Source organism: Pieris brassicae, chromosome 6 (genome assembly GCF_905147105.1).
Source record: "Pieris brassicae chromosome 6, ilPieBrab1.1, whole genome shotgun sequence".
Taxonomy (NCBI): domain Eukaryota; kingdom Metazoa; phylum Arthropoda; class Insecta; order Lepidoptera; family Pieridae; genus Pieris; species Pieris brassicae.
The window spans coordinates 9,956,953-9,976,484 of record NC_059670.1 but is presented as its reverse complement, the minus strand read 5'-3'; the positions used below and the strand labels follow the sequence as shown (position 1 = coordinate 9,976,484).

General features: G+C 32.4%; 1 protein-coding gene across 2 annotated transcripts in view; it reads right to left on the bottom strand.

The window, feature by feature from the left end:
- LOC123710751 (transmembrane protein 132E) overlaps positions 1–18,310 on the bottom strand; it is a 93,909-nt gene extending 75,599 nt beyond the window's left edge. For both annotated transcript variants that reach the window (XM_045662903.1, XM_045662904.1), the window contains exon 1: positions 17,977–18,310. In XM_045662903.1, coding sequence (XP_045518859.1) covers positions 17,977–18,055 — 79 coding nt within the window. In that variant the 5' untranslated portion in view covers positions 18,056–18,310. The remainder of the gene's footprint in view (positions 1–17,976) is intronic.
- Between the last annotated feature and the right edge of the window lie 1,222 nt (positions 18,311–19,532).

The following is a 19,532-nucleotide window of genomic DNA, read 5'->3' as shown; positions in this document are numbered from 1 at the left end:
ATAAACACACCCAAACAAAGGTATGTACACTCGTACGATAGGGTAAATTGTATACAAAATACGCGTTCCACACCACAATCGTAACGTTTTCATTGCCCTTATACGAGAAACATCTCGGCGTCACTAAAATGTGAATGGCTAGACGTCGCGGCACCATATTGTGCTCACCACTTCTTTACATCTCCAAGTCTTTCATTAAAATCCTCGAGACTAACTAGTACTTTGTTTCTCAGTTCTACAGCTAAAGACATAATGTACCGTAGATTAGAATATCTCAAAATTGCTATTTTGGACAACTTCTTATAGTGAATAACGTGCTCGTTTTTCATCGGAAAGTGTGGATGCGGAAGATTATCCTTGTGTCTGACAATTGTCGATCTAAAATACCAATTTCCTCACGATTTCCTTCGGTATACGAGCGTTATAATTTTCTACGAAACAAACCAGCGGAACATATCCAGTATGAAACTTTACGAATTGGGAAACGCTTGTACTATTCACTGTCTTTGCTAGATCAGCCCTTTGATTCATTATCGCCTGTAATTGGCACTCCCAGTAAGGGTTTCTTGTGACGCGAAGGTCGATACCCGCGTGCATACTACTTCACCAAAAGGCAAAAGGGTTTTATTTATTTCGTAATCCTACGTAAGTTTTATATAACAAAAAACTATTATATCCAAAAATCAATAATTAAATGCTATAAGCTCCTCGGGTTAGTACTGGTCCTCACCCCCTGCGTCAGTGCATTACGCAGCAGTGGTCAATGTTCTTTATCAACATAATGAAGTCTACGATAGCATGAGTCAAAGGTATCTGGTTAACTTGTCGAAATCGTTATCTTTATTACTGCGGTCCTTAATTAAGGTCCATAATCGGAGGTACACAAAAGGGTCCGCTCATTCAGAAATCTACAATCCGTAGTAATATATACAATATACACTCTTTATTATCTGCTAATCTATCTAAAATAAAAGACTAATAAAACAATTTTAAATAAATATATATCAAGTTTATTTATTATTGAAATTTATATACTTAATTAATGTACTATATACACTCTTTATTATCTGCTAATCTATCTGAAATAAAAGACTAATAAAACAATTTTAAATAAATATATATCAAGTTTATTTATTATTGAAATTAATATACTTAATTAATGTACTATATACAATATACACTCTTTATTATCTGCTAATCTATCTAAAATAAAAGACTAATAAAACAATTTTAAATAAATATATATCAAGTTTATTTATTATTGAAATTAATATACTTAATTAATGTACTATATACAATATACACTCTTTATTATCTGCTAATCTATCTAAAATAAAAGACTAATAAAACAATTTTAAATAAATATATATCAAGTTTATTCATTATTGAAATTAATATACATAATCAATGTACTATATACAATATACACTCTTTATTATCTGCTAATCTATCTAAAATAAAAGACTAATAAAACAATTTTAAATAAATATATATCAAGTTTATTCATTATTGAAATGAATATTCAAAATTGACTATAAAAAAACGAATACGTTTTTAATCACAACAACAGGCAAAAATTTCCTCCCTTATCGTTACATTAAAAAAGTTTTATGACACTAATAACATGAATGTCAAAATATCGTGATAAATAAACGCATTAATCCAAACTGTTTTAAGAGAAAGAAATGAATAGAGTTATCATTATTACAAATAATAATATTACACACTGATTTTGTATTTTTAAACAAACGGCCTAACGTTCTAATAGTTTCTTTACAATGTCCCGAACAAAAGATCATACTAGTCGTTATCGGTTAGATTAAAGCTGCTTAATGCATAAGCACGCGCAGTGCATTTCTTAAGACCCTCTCACAGCATTGTATTGAAGCGTTTAAAACATAGTTCAATCTACATAACCTATACATCATTTCCGTGCATTTCTGGATGTTTTATTGATTTTTCAACGGAAATACATCTGTGCCTGTCACAGGTAGATTTTTGGGTTTTAATTATTTTATTACAATTAAAACCCAAAAATCTTTAACGTTATTTTCAAGCTTCAAGTACGTGTTAATTGGGCATAGAAAAAATGGCCCAGTCGGAGTAATGTACTTGTTACCGCTTGGATTTATAAGGGACTTAAACAAACATTCTACGTGTAATTGCTTTTTTATCCAGTGTGTATGTTTTATCGTTAAATTGACGTACATATTGTTAATCTAAATCTGATATACCAATATTCATTTTCAATTTTGATTGTATTTTAGCATACATTTACGTAAAATATACGTCTTAAACACACACTGTATTTATATTTAAACGCAGGTATTTCGTTCAAACAGCACGTCTTATGCACAAAGCAATTCTCGGAACTTAAGTAAATTTTTCGTTAGGAGGGCGTCCCGAATGGTGTGCGCCGTTACGTTGGTTATAAATCTCGTAAATAGCCCACTTTATCGGTCTTCGTTAAACCCTGCACACTTCAAAAGACTTTTTAATCTGTAAACCGAAATTGGGGAATTAATAGCATATTAGCATTAGTCGACTGGCAATTAATTCGATTGATGTATGAGGTCAGTATGTATGTATGTAGTGTTCCGTATTTGAAAGAAAGAAAAGAAAGTAGTATCTATACGAGTACTAATATTATAAAAAGGAAACGTGTGTGTTGTTGTATGTATGTTTGTAATATTAAAAACTACTGGACCGATTTCAAAAATTCTCCAATATTCTAAATCACCATTCAAGCTAAATTTTCTCTCCTATTTAAAAAATGCTATAATGTAACCCGAGGTGTGAAAAAATTATCCATAACAAATCTGTCCTTGCGTGCGCTGAGGAAATTATTGATGATAGTACAAAAAAATGTTGTACAGTAGTATAGAACGAATAATTGAAAATATCTACAAAAAAATTTTACACATCGGCAATTGTATGTTGGCCTATCCCCAGTCGAAACTCTAAAATATGAAATTATTTTGCTGTTACAAAACAAAACTACGTCAAATGTTGTGTATAAGGAAGTTCTAAGACACTAAAGTTCTACAAATAAATCTCTTGCCTAATATTATTCACGAAAGTTTTGTAGTCTGAATTTAAACCCTGAAATGAAGAGCTCTATGTGTACAGTAGATGTTTAATCCTATCTGCGCAAACTCCGTAAAGACCCACAATCGACATATGACAGACACAGAATAATAGACTTAGACTTAACATATATGGCATAGAGGGGGAAATCTCCACGAATTTTAATTAACGTACGTTAGCAATATTTTTTATTTTCTTACAAACAATTACACTAAACATATAGCCAGACATGTAATACATAATATTAACCTATAAAAGGTTCAAAAATTTACAAACGGGAAGAAACAACAAAAAATATTCAATACATTTGACTAGAGATACCTAATTTGCCTGTGTTGTGTGATGGTGTAAATGTGAGGGAAAGTACGTGAAGATGTGTATGTGAGGTATGCTCATGATGCACGTGATTTTGTGCTATATATATTCTCAATACTCCTTTTAACCATATTCCGCGGTAGTGTAAACATTCAAGGCTTAAATATTGGTCGTTGTATTATTATTTGACTTTATGTGCACTCATATCCGTTCGTGTGTGGAGTGCCTGCAGTCATCTCTGTGCCGATGCTGCCAAAGGTCATCTGTGTGGCTTGGACGCTATTAAGAGGCGGGCTAAGCAAGTTATATACGTTACGATTCACTCGTTGAATCTCAACTCTTAAGTCTTGCTTGCGTTACAGTCTTTTATAGATTTCACTCCATAGAATGGAACAACTCAAGCTGTTTCAGTCTTTCAAACAACATTCATCTATAAGCAGACTGGAGTTTCATTCCTTCGTTGTTGGCATCTCCAGGTGCCGCACTGCATGATTCGGTTCGACGTTTCTCGTAAAAAAAGAAAAGGACTGGAACTCTTTGCCCCCTTCAATCTTCCCTAGACAGTTCATTATGGGTTCATTTAAGCATCTCCTGGACCAGCGTGCCCTACAATAGACCACATTCATCATATTAAAATCTGGTGGGATCGTGGCCAAACGTCTGTCCAGTTCTGTATAAAAATTGACACGGCTTTTGAGACCGCAAACGTTTCAACCGAAAACTTAGCGTTAAAATTAGCCGAAGTCTTCAGGTGAGTCTAAGTCGTGTATATATTCTACAATGAATTCATAATTAAGGGTTGCTACGTAAAGCTTAGTTCGCATATTCAGGAAGTTCATAATTCATAAACAACTAACGTAGCGTAGTTAATATCTTTATAACACAAAGTAATCATAATATGGTCAAACACGAAACAATTTATTTTCCTCAACTTTCACATGTAACAAGTCCCAGTCGAGGCACATACAAGCAGTAACAATTTCAACCTGCAAAACGCTTGTGAAGGCTTTATTGCATTACTAAATGCAATTTTGAGTCCATTAATCTTCGCCGACTAGCTCCAGTTGTATCGCGAACTTGTGTATACCTTTTCCCATTTCCGCTACTGAATTTGAAGAGGTACGAGGTATCTACGCTTTGCTAACAGATATTCAGAATGTATTAAATAAAAGCATTCTTATTTTACAATATCCTGTTTTTTTAATATAACAAACGTGCAGGAGGCTCATTTTAAGCGAAACCGCCGCCCATGGACACTCTCCATGCCAGAGAACTCGCGAGTGCATTGCCGCAGGTACGCACTTTTCTTATATAAACATTTTATTTATATTGGGTTTTTTTTTAATTTTTTATTGTCCCAATTGTTAGTACCTTATATTGTCGTCTTGTGTGAACCTAAATATTAAATCGTCTACAACTCATACCGTTCATCATGTTTGTGTATAATTTTTTTAAGTTTAGTGGAGCAGAAAGAGTGATATAATGGGCTGATAGTCTAGAAAAAGTTGATGGGGAATGTTGGCAGAAAACCACCTTTGCTTTAAAGAGGGTCTCGAAATTTTTTTTTTATATAATCTACATGTAGGTATATGTGTATATTTTAAAAATAGTGTAATTTAAGGGAATTAATGATGATTCATAATTAATAATAGCTGTTTGAGGATACATTAAGCATCCTTGTAACTTTATATTTTACTAGCGGACCCGACTGACGTTGTCCTGTCTTAACTATGAATACTGATTTAGAATTAGTATAATTAACTAAAAATGCTTTATGATATACAAAATTCTTTGTTTGTTTTTCTGGCGCGTATATAAATAGTTTTGTTGGTATTCCGACATGGGAACAGGCGATATATAACTGGCCAAAAACATGGATTTTAAGATTTTTGGTAGAAACAATTAGCGAAAGTAATTTTTTGATATGTATTTTATCAATATAATAACTCCGATCGAAGCATTACTTTTAATGATTACTTTATATGGTGGTTAAGTATTCTTAAATTTTCTAATTTCCGCGCTATTTTCTTAATTGTTTCTTTCATAAGAACCTCCTCCTAACAATAACAAACACAATAAAAAAGAATTTGCGAAATCGGTCCAGCTTTTCACGCGTGATGCCGTGACCAAGGGAAACAGGGATTCGTTTTTTATATATATACATATCTAGATAGATTTGATTCTCCGTTTTTACTTTAGTAATGTATCAGTTTTCTATATAAGTGGTGTTATGTGACACAGTGAAGGACATATGAACCGTTGCCCGGCAACTGTGCACCAGTCCAAGCCCAGCAAATATCGTGTATAGAAAGTATAGTGTTAAGTACTTGTCTGTTTAAGTAATCAGTAACTTTAAGTGTCAATTTCACGACTAACAAGTTGTCGCAGGATTAACCGGTCATTGTAGCTTTTGCTTGCCTATTGTATAGTAATTAATCAATAGTTAACTTAAAGTTCGTGAACTTTACCCTAAGTAAACTTTGGTAGTAAATCCCAGTAATGACTGAAGCGTTTTGCTCAACCGTTTTGAAAATGACTGAAGCGTTTTGAAAATGAAAATCAGTGGCGATATAAACTTTTTAGGTATGGGCCTCAGATTTTTGTATCTGCTTCATGATCATTTGTCGATCTAATAGTCAGTGTCGTCGTTAACTTTTTGGGTCTAAGGCAAGCCGGTTTCCTCACGATGTTTTCCTTCACCGTTCGAGCGAATGTTAAATGCGCACATAGAAAGAAAGTCCATGAGAGTCGCACGCTGAAGTCACTAGGCCAACACTGCTAGTGATTGATATATTTATTTTGTGAAAAGCCTTGTCTACAACTGCAAGATAATTAGGAAACAATGTCAAGTTACTTAAGTAATTAAAAACCTAAAAAAGGGACGATTCATTCGCGTGTTATTTTATATTAACAGGGCGTGGTGCAAGGTTTTACGTTTCTTTATTCCTTATCCTATGAAACAAAAGAAAAACTGATGTTATCTTATCAGTTTCAAGAATTGTAACAAAGGACACTAATCTCAAGATGAATACTTCATTATTTATCTTTGTAGAGTTATATGTCACCTTTTACAAGCTTTTGACTGCGGCTTCGCTTGCATATAAAACTAAAGATATCAACTTGAAATCACTTGGAACTTATGTCCATCAGAAGTATTGTACATGAGGAGAGATAGTAGGTTGAAATGTACCAAAATAATTACAGAATGCCAACCACGCGATGGATAAAGGAAAAGAGGAAGACAGAACAAGAGAGTGGGCAGACGATATAAAGAGAATTGGAGGCACAACTTGGTCAAGAATAGCTAACATCAGACAAGAATGGAAGCAGCTGGAGGAAGCTTATGTGTCACAGGACACGCTGTTCACCTAAACGGGTCATATTATGTATCAGATTAAGTTCTAATTATGTATTACAATTAAGTTCCATTATAGTATCTTAAATAAGTGTTTATATATTTTACTGGGTTTCAGCAATACAGGCTTAAGTAAAGAGTACATGTACATGCAAATGGTAATTAAAAGGGCAATACTTACACTGCTAACTTTTATATTATTATTTGTTTCTACTGGGTATTAGATTCTTACTTACTTTTTTAGTAATAAATGTTATGTCTATGTCAATTGTCTATATTTTAAGAAAACTGAAATGATGTAGTTAATATACTGTATATTAACTACATATTTAGAATAGCGCGCCTTCCGGAAGCAAGGCGACACTGTCAACAAAAAATGCCAGTTTCATTACTTAAAACGTTTAAAGCGCCGTTTATCTGACGTAGGACTAATAAAATGGCATGACTGTGGCCAGACTGTTATCACTGGAATTAAACATATGTGTTTAGGAATCCACATAGCTTTAATTAATGTACACCATGATATATAATATAACTGGTCTTTTTACAAGATTTTAAAAGATTGATTAGTTTTCTTTCGTCTTCTCTTCTCATTGGGTCATTACGTAAACACAAAAGATAGAAGTGAACTGGCCGTTGTATTACTTACAGCATTAACAATGTAAAATGTTTTGGTTACTATAAAATACCCATTATACATGAGTCAATTACAATACATACAGACCCAATAATTTGCCTATGTCGGTTTTGTCTAGCCTCCGATGTAATAATAATAACACACATACATTACAATAACACAAAGCCGGATAAAAATAAAATTAAAAAATGATAGATATTAATGGGCGATTTTACTGCAAAAGATAGATTCTTCCGGACAATTCAAATATAAACAAAAAAATACAATACAGATATAGTAGTATTATACTAATTAATCAAATGCGACATGCTTATAAAGATATCTTAATAAACCTTCACACCGAAATGTAAATAATTTCCGGAGTTTCACGTTAATCATGGATTTTTACGGTCATTTATGTGGTTTGTCATTAAAATAGCTGAAACGCTGCCGAATAATGACAATTGCGATAAGCACATTGAAAAGTACAATTATTGTAATTATTGTATAGTTTAATGGGATGAAATTACAAATTATTTAAAACCGCAATTATGTGCGGTAAATTTATGATCTGCTAACTGTTAATAATTCTGGCAAATCCTTTAAGGTATCTGCAGTTAGGCTATGGAATCATGTGCACTTTTTTTGCATTATCTTTTTATAGTTTATTTTGTCTTTTTTGTTCATGTTTAGTTTTGTCTTAATAACTCTATGTAATATGTATTTTTGCACTTCTTGCTTACCCTATCTAATGTAGTACATTTTTTCTCACAGTGGTTGCCTGGAAGAGATCGCTTGAAAGCGATAAGGCAGCCAATTGCTCTCCTTTTTATTTAATTGTGTTCAATTTTTATATTGAAATGCAAGGAAGTATTAATAAATAAATAAATAATCTGTTTTTTTTTAATTTCATATTACGTTGTATGATAGAATACGAACGGCGAGTATTGTTTGTATTAACAAAAACTACAATTGATTAGGTAGACACATATATATAATACTGACAACATTTGTTATGTAATATGTATGTTATACATATGTTTATGAACTTCTATCGTCGTGGGTACCACTATGATTGGCACAAATCGGTCTTAATAGTAATTGAAGTCAATATTAATAAAGCTCAAAATTGTTTTTACGTGAAACCGTTATCAATCAAAAAACTATAAAACGTAAAAATTGTATGACTGTTAAAAGGAAGTATAGGACAGTGAAAAATCCTATTTTACTATACTAAATATCACTGTACAAATAAAAACATACGAATTTGCAATATCGGGATTTGGTAACTAAATAAACACAGAGGGTTGAACGAGCTGTCTCCCTTCAAGTACATATTCCCCGCAGAGTGCGCAGATGCCCGAGAGCCATTTTAATGTTAAGAGGTATCAGACTTAATTGCAACAAATAGTAGACAAAACACTTAATATGGGTCTATAGTTAGAGAATAATAATATTATACTTAGTATTGTCTTTGGTTAACATAGCTTTTACACATTGAAAGAAAACTATTTTTTTAACTGGATTAAAGCTATTTGTATTATTATAAACTTATAATTATTTTATTTTTTATATTTACTTATAATTTTTTTTATTAGTCGATACCAACTCCGGGGAAATAAATACAGATAACACAACTTTCTCTACAGCTGTGATACTTTTGACATTAAACACCTTTTGTCTTCAGTCACCGTGACCACGCACGCTGTAAAGCACGCGAACGTCGGAAAAAATTAAAATCATGTAAAATTTATAATAATACAAATAACTTTAATCCGGTATAAAAAAATTGTTTTCTTTTAATATTATACTAATTTACTAATGCTATACTTTTGTTAAATTCAGATAACTTTATAGGCAAGTCGCTGTTTTGGGATATATTCATGATATTTTTCTTAACCTTCGGGTTTATACCACATTTTAACTATACCAGAATGTATTAACATATATTTTGCAGCGTAAATATAACGCTTAAAAAGCGTAGTTCAGTTAGTTATTTTGTCCATTCTGATGACCATCATATTTGTAAGTTTTTATATGTTCAACTTATGTTTAATATGTAGCCAAAGAAATCCAAAACTTAAGTGAATAGGCAACGTTTGACACGTTTGAAAAAATGACGAGGTCATTTGGACCATAAATTCGTTACAAAAGTTTAGGAATGAATTTTACTCAATGAGGGGATGTCTGGATAATCCCCTCTAAGGCGCCACCCGTATATCGTGACGACGACGAGGGTAAAAACGCCGCCTTCGATTCTTTCCATACAAGCTTGAAGTATTGATAAAATACTTCTCGTAAATTCTTATTGAATCCCGGATACGTTATCTATTATGTGAGAAGTAGCTGATCTATTTATACCACACATGTATTTTCAAAATACGTTACACAATTCTAAAATTATGTTAACACAATTCACCAACAATAAAATATGTACTTCCGAAATAGAGAAGAAAAAATTAATTACAATTGTTAATAGTCATTTTATTATTCTATCTAAAAATGGCGCTTTATACTGTTTTTTTGAAATAATGTTATGTATTACAACTGAATTGGTCTTAACTAGCATTTAACTTCTTAATTAGTATGCTTGTTATTTCCCGTCCGTGTATTGAGAACTTTTAAATTGCATAGCTAAGGTATAACGAATATTTTATATTTGAAAATTGATTTAAATAATAAGTGTTGTGTATTAAACAGTAAATAGACTCCTCCATTTCAAGGTACCATATAAAATTCCTTTGGCCATCAGAAAATACGAGCCGATTATTGCCAAGAATTTTCTTTATATAGACGTCATTTTAAACACTCAAATCCATAAAGGCGACAAAGCACGCAGGAACAAAATGCACAATAAATACTTTGGACAATGATAACGTATACAAACTATAGTGAGGTAAACTTGAAGCATGATTTGTATCAAGTTGCCGAGTTACCAGATTATGTGGCTTCGTATACCCGCAACTTATACAATACAAGTAACATTTTATACGTATCAAATGAAACCCGTATAAGATTCGCAATGATGCCCTTACTATTTTGAATTATTGTGAAGTCCTTTTAGTATAAAAAGTGAAAGCTTATTTAATTTCTTGCCTTATACTTCCACAAATTCATAGCTTAAATCATTACAATCTGTGGTACGTTGTTTTGAAGACATTCGTAATTATAATTGAACTACCATAAGACGGCTTTAACATAAGGCAGATTGCTCGAACTTGAATGCCTATTTCTTAAGACAGTAGACCAACGAACAATTATTATTACGGATCTGATATGTTATTATAAAATCTCTCTGTGAGACCCTTATATTTAAAATCATTACGGTTACTTATAGATTTTTGCACACACATTTCTTTATTGGTCCACATGACCACAATTTCTTTAATAACCACCAACAAGTAGTATTCCTATGCAGTATTTTTAAACATGGAAGACATCTTTATTCAATTATTAATCGTAATCCCATGTTAGGTAACAAAAATAAATAGAACAATAGATATCATTGGAAGTCTACACCGCTTAAAATGCTTTACGTGTTCGAACACGTCCGGCCAAGGTTTCGAACCGCCGGAACCAATATAATCGATACTGGCCAAAGAAAAATAATATGGTTAGAAAATCATTAATTTCACTTGAAAGCAGGATGTAAGCGGGCTTTGAGATTATCGAGATAATGCGGGTCATGAAGTTAATAGTATGGTGATTGTATTCAACGATTCCTTGGTAACCTTATGAAAAGTCAATGGCCAAACTGGGTTTTTATAAATTTGATTGTCGTAAAAATAGAGGTCAAAACAGGCAATAAGTAAATTATGAAATAGAGTTTTTAATGGCTATTAGTTTGTAGATATATAATAGATTCTTTTGTAAGATGTTTTGTACGCCTAAACAGGGCAGTCATCGCAGCCCATGGACACCCATTTTATTGGGTGAGTTGCCGGCCTTTTAGGGAGGAGTATAACTCTTTTTTTAAACAATTAGGGTCGTATTTGCCAAGAAAATCCCCAACGGGGGTTGTATCCTCAGATACCTATTTAGAAAGAGATTTTATTCCTCCCTCAAAGGTGGAGCACGCACTGAAAAGGATGTTACATTTTATGGACGCAGGCTCGTTTGGATCTGATATTATAAAAATAATAATATATTTATAGTCTTCGTTTTCATCTTCAGCTTTACATTACCAAACTATTTTGAACCTAACTTTATGAAATAAAATAAATACACAAGATCCTATAAGAATCTATTAAAAAATGGAAAAATTCCTTAGAAATCGTCAAATGCGATGATCTTGACTTGATCTCGGTGATAATCCTCTTGATGGTATAACCCTTTCAAAAAACGAGAATTATTCAAATCCGACACCTCCGAGTCCATCTTCTGATAATTTAAAATACTAATAATATAAAAAGGAAAGACGTTCTTTTGTGTTTTTTCATTTGTCTGTTTTCCCTGGTTAACATAGGTTACATGTATTTTCAAAATATAAAACTAAATTCCAGCAGTGATAGATAGGCCTCTAATCGATTATACATCTTATACTCAAATTTGCAAAGTTACCAACCCAATATAAGATACCTCATGACCCAGTAAGAGATAACTATATTTTGAGACCCGAGGCGAATTCTTTAGGATGAGTCTGCGAAATGTTACCCCTAATAAATGGATCCGTGAACGACAGCGTCACAAAAAAGCTTAATCATCGTTTAACTTTACCCAGCATCGTGGCCAATATATGTAGGTCATTTAATAATCCAAAATGAGTTATACATGTATACTTTAGTATTAGTTTAAAACGTAAATGTATTTTTATCATGTTTGTAATGTTACCGTACATGTATTTTCTGTTCCATAAATAATTTCTTTGCAAATTCCATTTGAATTTGTAAGAATTCACCGGGAATCGATCCTTTATGTTGTGTTGCTAAGCTTTGGAGGTCACCTATTATTATTTTAATTATTTAATAAATTTTCTAGTTTTACCACAGCCACAGAATACGAAAGTGTTTTCCCTAAATGATTTTAATTAAAAAACCTTGTCAGTCAATGTTTCAAAATTGTTTCCAATATGTTTCAAAAGCCTTAATTGCGATTTTTGATTAAATTTTTAATAACCACTGTAATATTAAACTAATTGCACTTATGGATACTTTTTAATTGAATCGATTAATCATTTATATTAAATACAGCGTATGTACAGTTTGTAATACAATTATTTAAAATTTACATAAACATTTAGAAGGCTGGGCCCTTCTAAGAAGAATTTAGTATACTTATTTTAATATATTTAAAAAAAACATCCCAAACAAACATACTTATCGGCAAAGAAGACAGAGGATGTAGGCCGAGAAAAAAAAAATACTTTTTAAAAGTAATAATAATTACCGACTGCTTATACATATAATTATCACCACTTGGATGCTTTGCCAAAAACCCCGAAACATAAAGATAGAAATAAAAATAAACCATTTTATATAAATAGTTAATTTTCTTCATAATTCACTTGGTCCAATAATATTTTGTAAAAAATATTTTGACCGCTTAATATTATACGACGTCTAAAATATTATTGCTAACGATCGAAACAACTCGTATTGCATAAAAGCAATCTCCTAAGCACACATGGTGACTTCATAAATCTCATGTCAGATCGCTACAATCGGGCTGTGTCATAAATAGGACGGGTATGTATGTCAAAACATGGGGATATGGGCGACGTCTCCCGCGCCTGCGTCACTAAGAGATAATGAGAAAAAAAGATTTATGATCAAATGTAATCAAATTTTATTACACTCTATGACCCTCGCCATTAGACATCGAAATAATTTTGTTAAAGCATTTTGAAAGCTACAAATTGTGTAGCTTAAAGTTCTTTGTAAGTACAGAAATAGTATTAAAAAACTTTTTTGAATTAAAATGTATTTCAAATAAAATAAGATATACATATTTGAGATGGTTATTAATAATTAAGACTATTAAGCAATTCCAATAGCTTTAGAATGTGTGGTTACTTTTAATTTTACACAAATTGTTTGTTTTAAATAAATATAAATTGTATAGCTCCGTATTGCGTTATACAAAATTGAATTCACCTTTATACAAAAATCTATATTATCCTACAAAACATTATTTAGTACAGAAGCATTATTTAGTATTAAAATCTATTTAGTTGTTAATCAATATATGTGTATATACCTATATGTCTCTATTAAATAGATTTTATTCATGAATTTATTACGAGATTGTCTTAACAAGAAACATTTTAAACGTAGTTGTGATTTTACGTCACATTACCATAAAGTGTTCGGAGGTTATATTGTTAGAATATATGCGGGTTAAACTCACCACCCACCCATCCTACATGGCCTTCTTCAAAGCTTTTTGACCCAATTATGTAAAAAAATATATTATAAGGCATGTAAGCTGTTTACTTTTGACGAGGTATAGCTTTTTGCACATTATAATTATTGTTCAAAGCTGACCCAGTCACGGACGTCACTCAGTACGCCTCGCTCTGGGCATGACAGATTGTTAATTAATTTAATAAGTAACAACTTGACAACGCTCAACATGCCACAGACGCAACAAATTACTATTTTTAAACCACACCACCAGACTGGTCTGGCATTTTCCTTCCATTACTTTCTAGTCATTTTATCAATTTTTTAATAAGTTCAATTGTTTTAATGGTATATATATAACATTGAATCCTGAGCTATAGAAAACAGTTACTAAACATAATAATCTTAATAAAGCCTTTTTTAAATGCATATTCCTAATTTGGAAAAAGCCTCCTTCAACCCAGTTGTCTCTACCTATGCCAACAGTCTGTCTATCAGTCCATTGTTGCTATTTCTACCAAACCACCAGACCACGGTATGGTAATGGTATATATATCGCATAGAAATATTACGATAACAGACCAAACATACCCATATCTAAACACTAGTACCTAAAGAGGGTGCGGCAAAAGGGCCGCTGCCCATATTGAAGAGACTTGAATTAGTTATCCAGTTGATTATAAGTCCCCTTTAGCCACTCTATCATTATCGTTTTTCTCTATGCACGTGCCGACATTGGCAACACAACCCTCCGATGTTAAATCAAGGCCGCCGTACGCCAGTTAATTTTTTTGAAAAGAATACTGGCACACAAGGAAATATTTATATAAACATTTTATCATCGCCGAGGAATCACATGCAATTAACAAAGTCAAAATACAAAAGAATTGTCGTAGATTCTCTCAATAAATTTATCAATGACTAGCAATGCCCCGCGGTTTCACTCGCATAGATATTGATTCAGAAGTAGTGACTATTAAGTTGGACTATAGATATATTTTTGTTATAATAAAAATTTTATTTACTTAGTTTTCTTAATTACTTCCTTTCAGATTATAAGATACAGACTCACAATTATAATCTAATCAAAATATACATTTTACATTACAGAGAAAATATATCTAATATATTTTAAAATTCTTAACATAATTTACTTAGAATGACCAACATTAGTAAATTAAAAAATATTCTACAGGTATTGAAAAATTCTCAATGAAGATTTTTTTAATCAGTCCAGGAATTTTTAGCTTGATTATTAAAAATAAAATTAAAACTCAAAATTCAAAACTTTCATCTATAATGATAGTGGAAGAATTTTTGAATTCTTGAATACAAAAACACAAATGTTTCCTCTTTATAATATTAGTATAAGAAACTATTTTGACGCGTTATAATTGGTTCCTTTGATCGTGTTTATTGTCTGTGACTATTTCTGTATGAATTGTATAAGTTGCTTATTATCAGCATAATAAAAGCACATTTAGCGCTATTTGTCGATGCTCACAAGAGAGGCAATAAATAGGTTATCTATTACAAAGATAAGTACCGACGCCGACGTCACTTCTGTTGAATGAGATCGAAAAGGGTAATCGTAAATCGTAATTTTTCAGTCAGCCCTGAGTACACAGTCAATTATGAAAGGCAACACCCGAACTTATTAACGCCTCTCAGGGACTAAAAACTATTTAAATTTGATTATATGATAGTTATAGGTTTAGAATTTTACTCTTGATGCGTTATTTAAAAAAAGAAAATATGTACTATCACAACGCAATTAACTTTTTCTTTACAGTCTCAAGGCAACGCCACAATTGACGCCAAATTTACGATGTTATTTTATAAACATAAAAATTAATGAAAACTTCGTGAGTGACATTAACGATTTCAACATTTAACTGTAAATACAATGACTTCTTCCAACAGGAAGAACAAAACATGTTTGAACTCCGAACACTTATAAAAGTGACGCCACATTACTTCAGAAAGTAATGCATTATTCGCGGACATTGCATTCCTCAAGAGTTCACGCGGCAGTAAGTGTGCGTATGCATGCGTATATTGTAAACATACAAACCAGATGAAAGCTGGCGCCTCTGCCACTTATCGGCCTTACATTCATTCCGTAACTGTCACCATCCCGAAATAGATATTACATTATTGTTACGAAAAGAAAAACGCGCCCAAACGTCAATGCCAAGTATGTGACTTGAGTTCATTAAAACAGTTAAGCAAATTGTCTCTTTGAGATTGCAATTTGGCAACGTTCAGCTTTGATATAGTCTATAGATTCTCTGTGCATTAGCGAACAGCATGTTTTGAACGCGCAGGTACCACAACTTGATGAGAATTTAACGAGCCGACGCGACTTACAAGAGATTTATCCCTGTACGGTCCCAGAACTACTTTAAATATTGTTAAATATATTGTTCACTATTTATTACTCTCGTACAAAAGATTTATTGTTAATAATTTAACGCACAGATCAGTGTTGGTCTAGTGGTTTCAACGTGCGACCCTCAATTCTGGGTGGGGAGCCCTGGCCCTGGTGCACTAATGGAATTTCTGTCTGTGTGAATGGACACTCGCTCGTACGGAGAAAGAAAACATTGTGAGGAAACCGACATGCCTTAGAACCAAAAAGTCGAGTGCGTGTCAGGCAGAGAACTTTGATCACCTACATGCCTAAATGTTCACGGAACAGATACAATAATCTAATAAATAATCAAATGTTCTAGTCCTATTGATATATATAATCTAAAGAAAAGCTTGAATTAGCTTTCGGGTTGATCCGATGTTTTAGGAAATCGCAGCACTTATAAAACTAAGACAACTTATGAACAAATTATTTTACCATTTTTTTATTACATCAACTTTCTTTTACAAATGTTCTTACTTAGATAATCTGACATTTCAATAAAAAAAATCTCGAACAGAATCTGCAATTCGTATAAAAGATCCGTGATGAACCATAGAGCCACATATGCAGTTGTTATTGCATATCTAACGTATATTTTAAACTTGTATGTGATTTAAAATGCTCTCTGGATATTCTTAAGCCGATCCAGTTTACGTAAAAAACTTTAAAAGGCCAGGTGCGCTCAGCATCCGCCTTTTAATCTGAACTTGAAAAAAAAACTAGTTGCAGCTTGAGACGCTTCACGTGTCTTAAACGAGATTGCATAGTTTTAAAAGTGTTTAGTACACTTTAAAATTATATCAATGTAATGAATTCGCTTTTTTATCCTGTATTTATATGTTATACTAAAATTACTATAATTAATAGATTATAGAAATATTTTTACCATGGCAAACAGCATTTTTAACTTTACGTATGATAGTGAAATCGAGATAAATATATTTTTCGCACAGAGTAATAGCGATTAGATTAACATAATTACGTTGTATAAATAAAAGCTCCTAAAGGAGTAGCAAAATTGAACAAACATAACTTCTCTGAGCTTTTTCTCTACGTGTAAAGTTTGGTTCCCGGATAAGTATGTCAATACTTCAAAAGTAAAAAGGTTATTCTCAAGAGACAAACTTGCTTTTGAAAGAAAAAAGAAAATTTCTAACATAAATTTGTTACGATTTGTATTGATAGATCCCATCGGTATTCGTCTTCTTAGATATATCTTTTAGAAATCAAATTTATATACGATAATACCATTGGAATTGCACAAACTAGCAATTGTGTCTTTCTTGAATAATATTGTCTCCGCTTTCTACCAATCAGAGTCCAATCCGCAAACCTTTTGGACCAGGTACCTGCGCTTGCGCTGAACACCTGTCGTCTTACAATTATCCATACACGACTGAAGAACTAAAAATCCTTTTCTAATGAAATTAAAACGTTTTTATAATTAGAGAATATCTTATTGTGTAAAGCTATACAGACAAGTGACAATTGTCTACTTACTGTTGCAAGATCATTGGAAGTAGGCTTTTAATAAAAGCTTCAACCAATTAAACAATGTAGCGGCTTAAAAATCAAAACTAATCGAATCCAATTTGTAGTGAGTCACCCGCCGTCATGGGAATTAAATTTAATTGTTGGTCTTTCTTTATGTCTAGCCAGAGAACTTGAACAGAACTCGAAACTCGAGAACCGTACAATTTCATTAACAGTGTCTACTAGCAGTAAATAAAATTCACAGGACGACAGAGAGTCTGATATTTTCAGTTAATACCGATGTGTTCATTTACGTCAAAAGCGGCATGTAAGTGCAACAAATTAAGCGGCAACTTAAGAAAACTGAACTTACCGGTTAAAAGCAGGATTATTAGGCCCCACATGATTCCAGCTAAACGATTTAGGGTTTTACACTGGAGCCATAATCTCATTTAACAAATACCAATGTTTACGCGACTCAGCTGACGTCTTCACGTTTGCCAATCAACCAAACACTCGCGCACTGCAGGACCCGCACGCTGCAGTGTCAACGACCACGGGAAAAACTGGTCACTTCTTACGAGAAGAAATACTTCGGTTTAAATTTCAAGCGAATTCATCGTTGAATTTGACAGATGTAATGATAGTAACATTCACATGGCCCCAATGACTAGACGAGCTCGGAGCGCGATCGCAGCGCACGGCGGCTGACTCGCGAGTTAGCGGAGTGAGCCGAGTGCGGGGGCCGAGGCATGCGCACCGCGCCCGCACCGCACCACGATATTGACCGACGCCTCCTTCCCACATCGAACATCCTTAACTAGGCACTACGAATTCTCCTTTGAAAAATCCCTCAATTCCCCCTACGGAGATAGGCCACGTTTACAGAATCTCTACGTGATATAGAACATCTGCCGTTAGCCTTAGTTTATTCAACACTGCATTGTGAATACAATAATTTTGGTGTTTTTATTATATTTTTATTATGGTACCAATAAATACGTGGCCTAACTTGCGTTTTATTTTACGTAAAATAGGAGATAAATATAATTTTGGTTTTGCTAGTATAACAAATCAAAGCCAATAATTATCACACTCTTATTGTTTATTTCTTGTAAAAAATAAATGAAAATGAATAGTCCTCAATAAAAATTATTTTATTACTGACTATTCCTAAGATTACTTAATTCTTTATTGTTATAAACGCTATCGTTAGGTCACAATGTCTGACACGTTTAAGAGTTTATAAGGTCAACAAAAACAGTATATCTCATTTACCCATATTTTCATAGTTCGCTTGCCAAATACAAATTAGAGCAATGGCTACCATCCAGAATGGTCTAAAATTTACGGACAATATTAATGAAATGCGCAACAATATACCATGAATTAAAGTATGATTGTTACTATCAGAAAATAACGAATTATATCTTGAATCGATTATTATTGATTTATACCGACAAATTAAATGGTGTCTAATTACATAAGATTGTAATTCCCGGTAGCATCAGTCAGTAAAAGACTAAAGTTTCGGATCGTATACGGAAATTGATATAATTAATGACTCAAATCATTTACTTTAATGAACAACTCTAAAGATAAAGGCTGTAAATATGTTCAAATCTTAATCTAATATTTTCCAGTACCTTAATTATTGCGTAAGTGTTCAAGTAGGTTTTTAAAGAAGCCTATTCAGTAACAAAGAATAAAGAATTGCACTTGTGAATTGCTTGTGATACAGCCTCACGGCACTTAACCCAGTAAAATATTGGGAACTTAAAGGAATGTTATGTTGTTCATTTATTTAGTTTTACTTAAATTTAAGATGTTACTTATTCCGATAGGTGAGTTGTATACTAAATAATTTAATATCTTATAAGTAGGTTTTATATGTTTTTTATTTATTTCTTTAAGGCTAAACACAATAAT